Raw genomic sequence first — 12,373 nt, 5'->3', positions numbered from 1 at the left:
TACATTTTATTACCAGATCTGGTAATAAAACGTAGTGATACCCCTATTCTCTTTAATTACTGCTTTTAGTGTGAGATATGGCAGAGAAATCAGGCTTGTATGATGTGACCTGTAAAGGAAATGGAAGCAGCATGTGCAGGTCATTTGGAAGCAATTCATGAACTGGATGTGTGCATTTAAATAAGTGCTTGTGGGAGGACCTGAACACATGACCCTGTGCACACATCCAACACTTCTATGTGTAAGTGCCAGTTAATAAAGGGGAAATCCCTCCTAGGACCAAAGTGAACCAATTACAGTGAGATGTTTAAGGGCTTTCATCTGGGTAATTGATACCTTTTTTTACCCAAATTTGACTGCTACAAGTATTTTTTAATGTTAGACTTGGGAGGGGGTGGACATCCTCTGGCTGCTCCCTTTTGTGTGCGGTCACTGTGTGTTCAGCAATCGCTTGTTCAGCCAAAGTCCCCCTCATCCCTTATCTTTAATAGTTCTCTAAGGACAGGGTGGGAGACGGAAAGAAAAACACGTTCCCATTTCAGAGGCCTCTAAGAAATTCAACTTGCTGACTAAGTGGGATTGCACCTTTTAAGGCATTTGAGATAGACCAGGAGACACAGCCCATGCAATCTCCTAGCCCCAGGATAGCAAGCTGTATATGTCCCATCTGCCCATGAAATTACCGCCAATAAGCACCGGTTCCTGGTAGCCGTGCTTGTAGCCGGACGGCAGGATGTCTTGCAGGGCCTCAGTACCGCAATGCAGTAATTCATGAGGTCACATACACTGCTACTTCATCCATTTATCTGAAAGTGACTGTGTGTGTGGGGGGGGGGGGATGGGGGGGTAGTGCATTCATATGCTCTTGGCCTTCATTCCTTGCCACTGCCTCCAGGGAATAAATCCCCAGCCATTAACTTGACCTTAATCAGCACAATTGTCCAATAACCTAATTAGGCCTAAATGCCAAAGTGACGTTTCAACACAGCGGAGTCGATCATGGAGATTATCAGATTGTCATAACCTTTACAGAACCAAATAAGATTTATTTCTAAATGTTGTCATATAGGAGCTCTGCAGACCCAAACATTATTGTCTTATAGCGAAAAAATAGACCTCAAGTAGTTGTGCAGACTACAAGCACAAGTGACTCACCAGAATCTTGTTATTTATTTAACATTTTACTAATACTATAGCATAGCTTAAAACGTTCACTCAAATATAGCTTGCTAAAAAGGGCCGATCCTGCTCATAAATGCTTTTTCTAACCCCCATCTCCCCATTTGAACCCCCTAAATGTAGTGCAGGTCGTCTGAAACTGGGGTCCCAAAAACCCTACAAAATTCCCTGTGGGCATCTCCCTCCCAGACCCTGGAATTCCAGTCACTGTCAGCATGCTGGAGGCTGATCTTTAGATCCAAGTCTAGTATATCTGATAGTACATGTGAGAAACAGATAAAAGGGTAGTAGTTATGATGGTCGTTCATATTAATTTTAAAAATGAAATGGTTCATAGTAAGGCTTCGTTTATAGTGCAGGCGTGCGTGTGCGATGGAGCACATGGCGTCGTGGGTGCAGGCCGGTTGACCCACATTGGCTGAACCGCTCGCATGTACAAACAAAATAGTGTGTCTCTTCAAAATTTTGCTGCGCTTCCTCGCACGCACAATGGCCGGCCGATAGAGCGGCTGTATTTTGTTCGCGTCGCGCTCACTATAATCGCGGCCTAAGGTATGAGAACGCGAGGTGTAGTGCAAATAGAAAGAAACAGCGTAACAAATTCCATTCCAACAATTTAGAAGGCTTACAGTGAATTCTGCGCTGTGGCCTGATAGATAAGTCAGGAGGTACGAGGTGGCCGGTAGACATGCTTTAGTGACTGATGGGTCATCCGAGTGGGAGAGTTCATGCAAACATCTGGCTGCCTCCATCCGTACGTCGGCGAACGGGCAAGTGAACAGTCCGATCAGAACCCGCATGCTGCCCTCACTCCTGAGGGGGAAAAAAAAAAAAAAAAAAGAAGGTAAATCACCATCGTGCATCCAAAGAGGGAGGAGACGTTGCCATTGGGCTATAGCACAATGGAGGGAAGTAATACTGTATACAACACTGTTGTAATCATAAAAATGCCTGGGTGCCTATGTATCCAATGGAATGTTCGCCTAGAGTGCCAAATACCCTGTCACCAGCCCTGACTGTTCAGAAAACGGCAAATACTAATGTCACTTGTGAGCACATTCACATGTCTCAGACAGATTTGCAACCCTGCTTATTACCACGTTCTCTTAGCATACAGCGCTAGGAAAGGAAATTCACATTTCAGCGGGATAATGACCTGAAGCACAAACTCAAAGCCACACTGCAGTGGTTGAACAAGGAGAATAGACAGAGTGACAGACAGCACCACCATTGTAAGAAAATGTAAACTAATCTTCCTGGTGCAAAGGGAACAGAAATAGAAATAGCCACCGATTGAGGCACCTGTGCTGAAGCAGGGATATCCTTAAAACCTGACCTGTTGGTGGCCCTCGAGCAATGGAGTTGGCCACTCCTGGTTTAAGTAAACGTCCCTGTGGATGGTGCGTACATAAAACTATCCTGAACACCAATCACAGCCGATGCGAGTGTCCCATATATGGGAGCTGTCCAATGGCGACTGCTGTAGCACAAAAAGAAGGATTTCGGAGCATGGTCGTAAAGAAAAGAACGATTGCTTAAAAAGTAGCACGCCACACTGGTCATATTAATATTATTATTATTATTAAGACATAAATAACGGATACAGAAAGTCTTTTGGTGCATGACTGCATTGGTCATACATTCAGGAACCCCCTTGAGACCGGAAAAATATAGACGCTAGTAAGCTATGAAGTAACAGGTCTTGTCTGCAGTTTCCATTGAAAGGGGGCGATCCTTTTGTAAGAAAATGAACAGTCTTACTGGCTACCCTATACAAATATAACCGTGCTAATAGCAAAGATTCGACTGCTTCCATTATTTATTTGGTGACATTACAAATTGAATATCTTAGTGGCCTCCGGATGGAGGAATTCTTTGTAATTTCCTGTTCTTATCAGAGCCAATAAAGATAAGTGGAAGGGGAGAAAGAGGGGTGTCACGATCACAACGGGCTGGCGGTGCCGCAGCCCCTCCGGCACGCAAAGGGTTAGTGGACATCAGACATTTACATTTTTGAACTATTTCCAGAATATGAGCTCCTAGTTTTTAGAACTGGCATTATCAGACCCCTCGGCTCAAGTATTAAAAGAATATAAATACATTCTGAGTGGGGAGGACTGGGGCAGAAATACTGCCGCCACCTCTTAGGCTGCGTCTATAGGACGGGACGCCGTGCTGACCCGTGCGGACGCACCACGCTGAGCCCCTGCATCCTCAATGAGGATGCCTTGAGAGGGGGCTCACGCGAGCGTCCGCAGGCGTGCTGACGCGTTGGATTTTTCAGCCGACAGCCAAGCTGTTTTTCAAAGCGCTGTTGGCTGAAAACATCCAATCAGCGCGAGGCAGTATCAACGTCACGAGGCAGTGTCAACGTCACGAGGCAGTGTCAACGTCACGAGACAGTGTCAACGTCACGGCGCCGTGATGTTGACGTCGGTGCCTCGCGGGCGATTGGCCCAGCGACGTCACTGCCCCGCCTCCCTCAGCCTCCCGATCGCGCCCGCATGTGCATGAAATCGCACAGATTTCAGCAGGCGAGCCTCAGCGTCAGTGCGCCTCAGCACTGCTACCCCCTCTATGGACGTGGCCTTACTCGTTAACAAACCTGTGTATTCTCGGGTATCGGAGCTCTTCCCACTGGAATATGAGTCTATATGATCCTACACTTATAAAAAAAAGAGTCATCCCTCCATCTTTTAAATATCCTTCTCGAATGTGATCTCCTGGAAGCATGCATCTGTTTACCCACTTTATTAGCATGTGACAATGTGTTATTTTATTTGATAATTACATTATTGCGCTGCCTCATGCATCCCAATGTATCACATAGTTATTTAGTAGATGAGGATGAAAAAAGTCATGTGCTCATCGAGTTTAACATATTGAGCTGCAGAATGTCAGCAGCTTCAAAATAAATGTTAGCAAATGAATATATCACTTGTGAGCACATTCACAGGTCTCAAACAGGTCTGCACCCTGCCCTTCACCACTGTCTCCTAGCACACAGTGCCTCCACTGCAGCAAGGGATTCTGGGAAGACATGCCAATGAGCATACCTTTTGCTTCAAATCCATTTTGACATGGACCCCTATCAGCTTATGCCTCCCACAATGCACACATTACATTGTAATAATGAATGTAATAATAGGAGTAGAAATGCAAGACTAAATTACCTGACAAACATGAGCTGCACATCTTTATGTTGGAGTCCCCGTCGAAGAGTGATAAGGGACTTTAACTTCTCTTTTGACCCATGTTGAACATCTTTGACCAACTGCACAATCTTTAGAAATACAGCAAGTGGTGTTAATGCATCTTTCAACCCCGTCGTCGGATTTTAAGGTAAGCTTGACAGGCCTAAACGTTTATACGTGAGCCTGGAAGCCTTCTCCATAGAGCACGTATAATAATAGAACACTGCGTGAAATGTCAAATTAATAAACATACGTCAATCACTGTGAAGTGATTTGCTGCTCCACAATCCTTACTTTATTAGTATAATCAATAAGTGTAGAAAACTCTCTTGCTGTTATCAAATACACCGTGACTGTCAATGTACAGAGGATAAGGGATTGACAGTCCACACTTAAAGCTGCAGTTCAGTCAATATCCTGCATGTGTGTTTTTTTTAATAAATCAGTTCTGTAGTAAGAAAAAATACTTTTAGCATTTTCTGTTTTTAAAAAAACAACTTTGAAAGACCAGTTGTCTTGTATTCTATTTTAACAGCCATTTGCTAAGGCACTGCCCCTTCATGTCCTGTCACAAGCCCTGGCACACCCCTTTGTCAGCCCTGCCCTCCCTCTAGCACTTGTCAGTGCAGGAATGCTCATGAATAAGCTTCCACTGACAGACAAGCAGAATATAAACAGATCCCTTCACTAATTATGTCACCAAATTTCGACCTATCAATACATGGAGAACAAATTGACCTGCAGCTATACAGTTCTTTAGGTAATTAAGATTGCACACATAAAACTATTGAAGTAAAAAAATTAATTAAAAAAAATAAAAAACAAAAAGACTGAACTGCAGCTTTAATATTACTTATCTTCACGTTATACACATTATCCAATGCCTGTCTACAGACATTCATTAAGTAAACAGTTTATGACTCATGCAGTGCAGCACATACACACACCTAGAAACCTGGAAAGGCAGTGAGAATCAATGGGGACTAGACTAGGATTATCAAAATGGGATCAATGAGCCAGATCTTTTCTGTAAGAACTGATCAAATGTGTTAAGATTTCCTTTCAGTCAGTAAATTTCCTTTAAGGGAACAAGGAGGCAGATTGGACAAGCGCTGGTACAAGTTAGTGTACCCGATCCGGCGTGAAGTCCAAATCAAGTCAATAGTAGTTAATGCCAGATTGGGTGTGTTAAGCGGTGCTTGATGAATCTGCAGCACTGAAAGGAATCACTAGTGACAGTATAGCAAGGCAATCAGCCCTAACTGTGCCCTGCTTGCAGTAATACATGATTTGGTGTGTTTATAAGGAGCAAAATGATAAATTAGGGAGGGGGATCTGCATTGCACATCATCTTTGTATCATATTCCAATAAGTGGGCTGTTATTTCCCTTTATCTTCTATGCATCACACAATTCCAGCAAGACAACATCAAATGTGACTCAATAAGATTTTTTAAATGGGACACAAGCAGAAAACATAATAAAAATGTGCATTTCGTCAAGCCGCACTTCAGAAACATGATATATTAGCCTCTCTCATATAATACACAACCCCCAGTCGGCAGTTCGACAAGTTGTCAAAACAGGTCTTTTTTTAAATTTTTTAACAGTATAACTGATAGAGTGCCATTAGATTTATTTTATGTCTGTAAGAATAATATAACCAAACGGTCCTCGCTCAACCAGAATGTGAATGTAGATGCGGGTGCTACGTAAGAGATGCTTTTAAACATATGGGGTGTGCATAGAGAAGCACGCAGTGAGAGAGATTCTATATATGGTGCACATCTAATAAGTATAGGTTATTAAAGAAGTGGTTTGTTCAATCAAATATAACTTTTAATATATCACTGTACATACATGTACCATATAATAAAAAATAAACACACCGATTTAGAGTTTAAATACTATATGCATCTGCACTCCAAATGAGTGAATGTGAGGGTTAATATTTTGACATAAAAGGATACCTCCTTACTGTAAATATTGAATATATCCCAGTGTATAGCAGAACTTAAGAACTAAATCAGTCTGAATCTTAATAGATATCCAAGGCAATGTATGTGCAAGCGCACAGCAAAAACAGAGAGCAGGTCTGGCAAAAATAGTTAATTTATTGATTGTGCATAAAAAACGGAGAGTGCAAGCATTCTACGAGTTCGTGCAAGTAGTGCACTTTGTCAAGAAGTGCAAGTGGAACTTCTTGACAAAGTGCACTACTTGCACGAAACGTGTAGAAGGCTTGCGCTCTCCGTTTTTTATGCACAATCAATAAAATAACTATTTTTGCCAGACCGGCTCTCTGTTTTTGCTGTGCGCTGCACATACATTGCCTTGGATATCTCTGAATTGGACACGGCTGCACGCTAAAGAAGACTGCTGGGTACAACCGTGAGTACTTATCATTACCTTGGGGCCAACCTAACGAGGAGGGGAGAAGTATTCACCTGCTAACCCCCCACCTTCAGGGTGACAGAGCCCCCTACACAGGTTCAGGACTGTGCCTGGAATTTTTGCTTGCTGTTAATAGTACCCAGCCTTGTCAACTTTTTCATTATTGGACTCTGATTATGAACACAGGACCAGGCACTTGAGCATTACCTAATTCTCTGTATACATGAATCTTAATAGATACCTTGGAGCAGAACATCTAAATGAGTGAGCTCAAAATATATTAGTACAGTATCTGCCTGGGTGTCAGGGACAGGAAAAAAAAAAATCAATTAGGAACCTTGTGGATAGAGCACTCTTGATACAGTTAAAAATATGTATATATTGTCTAATGCCCAGCCAAAGCCTAAAGAAGCTGTGTATATGACTCAGGGTGCAGTGTAGTCAGGAGAAACCACTGGGAGTGATAGCACTCTAGGATGATTAAAATCCAAGACACTTTGTGCCATGTATATATCCCATGGAGTGGTATAAACCCTCTGCAAGTATGCTGTCTGTATAGTAACTACCAGAGCCACACTCAGACTAACATAGAGGGGTATGTGAAACCGGTGACAACAAAACATAAAAGCACTAAAATGTGCTGGTGAGCTCCAACTGGCTCATAACAGTAAGCTAAGTAGGTCCCAAAATTGCAAAACACTAGTATCAAATAAAGCATTAATATGGCATGAGCTCTAACTGTCTCGTTGCCGAAGTCTAAGTAGATGCCTTGTTGCTTTGAACCTTGGTCCACTCATTGGCGCTGCTACGGAGAGACCCAGTCACACGTCAGACCAGGGCGAGAGATGCCAAGTTAGTGACATCAAGACCCGATGCACGTTTCGCTTTCTACAACGGCTTCTCTCGTTTGATCAGATTTCCCCACTCCATATAAGTGCAGGTGTCACTTTTCTGTCTATAAAACTTGACTAAATGCAAGTAGATCCTAATCAAAGTTTATTTTCAACTGTTATTTTGAGTGAATATGGTCAAAGATCTTTTGTGATGGTTACATTGCATGTAATCAGAATTTCATGCTGACGTGTCACCTTATAATCAATTAATCTAGTTTATGAAAGACTGACGCCAGATTTAGTGCTAAACCGAAGCAAATCTTCCAGCCCGTCAACTTAAACAAATGGGACGTATTGTGCTTTAAAGATTAGCACAGTTTAGGGGGGTCATTGTATATTGGCAGAAAATACGTATTGAAGTCAATGGGGATTTTCAGACAAAACATCCCAAAAAGTCACTTCGAACTATATAGAATCGCCCCGTTACTGCTTATGGCCCTCAAGCCTTTAGCTGACCTGCTGCTCAGATAGGGAGTGTGTTTCCAAATCTCCTTCAAGTGAGTCATCCTCATTATCAGTGATGTCCCGTAACAGTCTTTTGCTGATCAGCTGCTGCTCTCTACGGGCTTTCCTTAAAGCTGCAAGTAAATAATAATTAGCAGATTTTAATGATTGCCTTTAAATTTGCAGTCCGAGCGTCATTTAAAAAAAAAATAGGTTGGAAGCAGGGGATCTTCGGAGCTGAACCGCATAGATTTCAGCTGCGGGGGCCCCCTGCTTCTAGAGATACTTAACTCCGTAAGGGGTGCTTGTATCACTGCACAGTTTAAATGTCCTTGTCCCACGGGCCAATAGAAAGACATAACGGATGATGTCATGGCTTCCTATTGGCCCGCTTGACGAAGTACATTTAAGCTTCCATGTCGATATCCACAACTAGCCCAGCCAGAGCTGCTACCGGCACACCGTACGGAGGGAAGTATATCGAGACTGACATCAACGCATTCAAGAACCCCTGCTTCAAACCCATTTAAACAACAACAAAACAAATACAGGTCTCTTGGACTGCTGCTTAAAAAAGTTGGCAATCTAATAAAACAACAATTTATCAGAAAAAAAAATCTAGAAAATCTTCGCACATTTACATGTATTCAGGTTGGAGGAGTGGCTGAGTGATTAAAGACACCGACTCTATAAACCATGACACTGAGTTTAAAGCAGCGGAACCTGGTTTAATTTCTGGTGTCAGCTCCTTGTGACCTTCGACAAGTCACTTTATCTCCCTGTGCCTCATGCACCAAGATCATAGATTGTAAGCTCTGCTGGGCAGGGATCGTGTCTGTAAAAATTCCTATGTACAGTGCTTTGAGTCCCATTGAGATAACAACACAATGTGAAATAAAGTTATTGAGAATACTGGGGGGGGGGGGGTCACTTTGCGGCTTCCTATTAGATGACTGCGGACGTCATTTAGAAAATCCAGGAAGGCACACAGGCAACTAAACCAGTAAGTATCTCGGGAACTGAGGGGTCACAGGAGGTAAAAAAAAAGGAGCGGTCAGCACCCGAGGATCCATTGGGTTGCATTCAGTAAAATAATTCACATGTAATATAGGCAGTGCTCGACAAATCCACTTGCCCGCTTGCCTGGGGCGAGTGAATTTTGGGAGCTGGCGAGGCAGCGGCAGGACTGACTCAAGACGGGAGCGTAAGAAGAAGCTGGCGGCGAGAGAAGACGATCACCATGTCAGCAGGGGTCATTAGATGGCGAAAGGCGGGCGGCGGCTGCAACAGGAGAGTCTTCATATCCATGTGAGCAGCAGGAGAAAAGCCGGATGCGGTCTGACCCAGAAGTCTTCAGTAAAGTCACTGAAGACTTCCGGGTTGGATCGCAAGGGCGCGCTCCTACCCGGCTTTTCTCCTGCTGCTCCCATGGATCTGAATATTCTCCCGCTGCCGCTGCCCGTCTTTCGCCATCTAACGCCTCCTGCTGCTCTGCAGACATGGTGATCGTCTTCTCCCACCGCCAGCTTCTTCTTACGCTCCCGTCTTGAGTCAGTCCTGCCGCCGTCGTCCACCTAAGCCAGGTAAATGAAGTACACACATAGAACAAAAGTACAATGCAATCAGCAAGTTGATCTTCTCTTTTTCTCACCGGTCTCCCGTTCTCTCCTACGTGCTCTTAGTTCTTCCAGTCCTGGCAGTGATTGGTGTCTAGGTTTGCTCCTCCGCCACATCCTTCCCGTATGTCAGAAGTATCATGCAGGCCTGGAAAGTCTCACTTACTCATTGCAACTGACAGGGGTGTTGACAAGGGCATCCTACAATAAACAGAGGCCAACAGACACCAGCAATTAATATATCATACCGACTGGTTGTTTCTGGTAAACGGGAATAAAATCATACTTTCCTGTTCTATCCAACAGGTACTGTACATGTGTTTATGTCCAGTACCTATTAAAACCAGGTGCACATACTGTACCGATCTCTGACTATGTAATAGCAGAGGAGTGCTGCCATTGGCTGTATCCCATTGGTTTAAGCTCTAAATCTTCAGTTCACTACGGCAACTTGAAGATCAATGTCAGATCTGATAAATGATCAGCGGGATATAGGAAAGTTATTACTACTTCTATTTTGTGTATATATCAGGACATAGAAATAAATCCAGAAATGCAAGTGTTTTATTGGTAAACTTTCTGCTCACAATAAAATTGCATGCATAGGAGGTGCTCACTTGCCTCTTGCACCTGTATCCCACATTGACAGGGGAACTAAAATGTGTCATGTTGGAGAGCTTGTAAAAACACAGTTATCAACATGAATTGTAATTAGCATTAGCAAACGATTTGAAGTTGCAATGATCATGGTCCAGTTATTTGAAGCAGTTTTTTTGGAAAGTCACAATTATCGCCATCTTTAATTGGGACCAGAATAATCGTTTTTAATCATCAATATTTCGCCAAACCAGAAAACGATTGAATAATTTCAAAATGATGCATGTGACCAGGAAGAAAGAAAAAAAATGAAAAAAGGACTGTGTGCAACAAGAATAAACAATAAATGAATTGATCGGGTTTTGAAATGGGTCAAATTCAGTCTGAAGATGTCACTGCCATCTCTTGGAAGGGAGAGCCAGGTAACTGATGTGGATAGAAGCATGGGATTCTGGGAGAGGAAGTCACAACGAGCGGACACAGCAGCAATCCTTATAGAATCAAAACTATTTTTGTACGGGGGGGGGGGGGGGGGCAAAGACATTTGGGGTAGTACATGTAACTGGCCATTCATATGTATGTAGCCCTTTTTCTGAACCCTCCTCAAAGGAACTACTGGTCGCTGTACAACACCTGCGGCTCCAGGAGATCTGAGCCTCCGCTAGCTGGGAGCCTGGGGTAATACTTACACATTTCGTTAGCGCAGCGCCTCCACTTACCCAGGATCCCCGTGATGTGAGATTCCCCTGGGCAAGAAACATACAACACTCTATGATTGTAACTGGGTTTTACTAATGAGAATGCAACGTAGCAATAACACATACACATACATACAATAACACATACATATACTTATAATCTAACGGTATAACTTTACCGGCTGCCCCCTCTTCGGGGCAACGTCTCCGTCCCTTCACCGCGTGCCCCACACACCGTGTCCATATATAGTATATTGGTATAGGCTCAGTTCTTTAGCCACTCGCTCAGTGTCCCTAAAGAGTTACGCCTAAGGCGGGATCAGCGCCTGTTGACCGGTGTTGGTGCACTTGATGTAATAATACCTTCCGGTCACGGCGGTGACCGGCAACAACTTCACAAAGGGTCAGACGCCTCCAACGCGTAGCCTCCAGATATCACGGTATCCAGCCATCTGGTCCCAGATGACTGCAACCGCCGCAACTCTGTGCTTTGTCCAACTGCTACTCAGTAAGGGGTAATGCTCGCCCTCACTATAGGCCGTCCCTGCAGCACAGCAACCTATGGTGACTTCAGGGGAAACTCCTAGGGCCTACGGGGTAGCCTATCTTATGCAGGTGGGTCACTGACCCCCTGCACCCACACTACCTATCCCGTGCCCATCCGGGTCCCCTCTGGCTAACTCAGCCTAACGCCTGCAGCAAACACACTGCATACACACAGGCAACCTGCAGCAACCCACTGCACACGCACAGTCAACCTGCAGCAAACACACAGCACACGCTGCATACACTGTGCCTACTTGTCAGTGCTCACAGCACTACCAGCCGTGACACTGACAAGCCTGCACCCTCACACACCTAAGGGCCGCGTCCCTAACCTAGGGGCTGTCCCTCAGTACTACCCACTACTCTAACAGGGATTGGGGCCTGCCTGGGACTTGGGGATCCTTACCTGGTGCAGGAGCCACTTGCTCCCTGCACCCTTCCTTCCCCTTCCTGCTCCCAGCTCCAACTGCCGTTCCTCTAAGCCCGCGAAAAGCATCAATCTCCTGGGCTGAGAATCCTTGGCCCTCATTGGCCACTATGAGACACCTGGTGTCTCCCTCGCTATGCCTCCTGGGAGTTGTAGTTCCCAGGAGGCTGCTATAGCATTGGGGCCGCGTGTGCACTTGCCCTGCGCATGCGCGAACGCCTAATGGCCGCCGCAACCTTTCTCTGGCTGACCCTGCTCTCGCGCGATCTCCTAAGGGCTTCTTTAACTCCCTGCCCCTATGTGCGCATGCGCGATCCCGCGCATGCTCGCGCAACATGTCATGGCGGCCCCCGCTAGCTGGGTACGCCACCGGAGCTCCAGGGATG

General features: G+C 44.7%; 1 protein-coding gene across 8 annotated transcripts in view; it reads right to left on the bottom strand.

The window, feature by feature from the left end:
• Window positions 1-12,373, bottom strand: part of TMCO6 (transmembrane and coiled-coil domains 6) — a 99,199-nt gene that overhangs the window by 27,573 nt on the left and 59,253 nt on the right. For 6 of the 8 annotated variants that reach the window (XM_075601957.1, XM_075601959.1, XM_075601954.1 and 3 more), the window contains exons 2-5: window positions 9,755-9,920; window positions 8,116-8,237; window positions 4,353-4,462; window positions 1,809-1,992 (exon numbers count right to left, since the gene is read on the bottom strand). In XM_075601957.1, coding sequence (XP_075458072.1) covers window positions 1,809-1,992; window positions 4,353-4,462; window positions 8,116-8,237; window positions 9,755-9,836 — 498 coding nt within the window. In that variant the 5' untranslated portion in view covers window positions 9,837-9,920. Of the gene's footprint in view, window positions 1-1,808; window positions 1,993-4,352; window positions 4,463-8,115; window positions 8,239-9,754; window positions 9,921-11,193; window positions 11,407-12,373 lie in introns of those variants that run through there. The other 2 variants (XM_075601956.1, XM_075601960.1) reach the window with 2 other exon arrangements.

The sequence above is a fragment of the Ascaphus truei genome, chromosome 5 (assembly GCF_040206685.1).
Source record: "Ascaphus truei isolate aAscTru1 chromosome 5, aAscTru1.hap1, whole genome shotgun sequence".
In the NCBI taxonomy this organism is placed as follows: domain Eukaryota; kingdom Metazoa; phylum Chordata; class Amphibia; order Anura; family Ascaphidae; genus Ascaphus; species Ascaphus truei.
The sequence above is the reverse complement of the archived record's forward strand: the minus strand, read 5'-3'. Positions and strand labels throughout refer to the sequence as shown.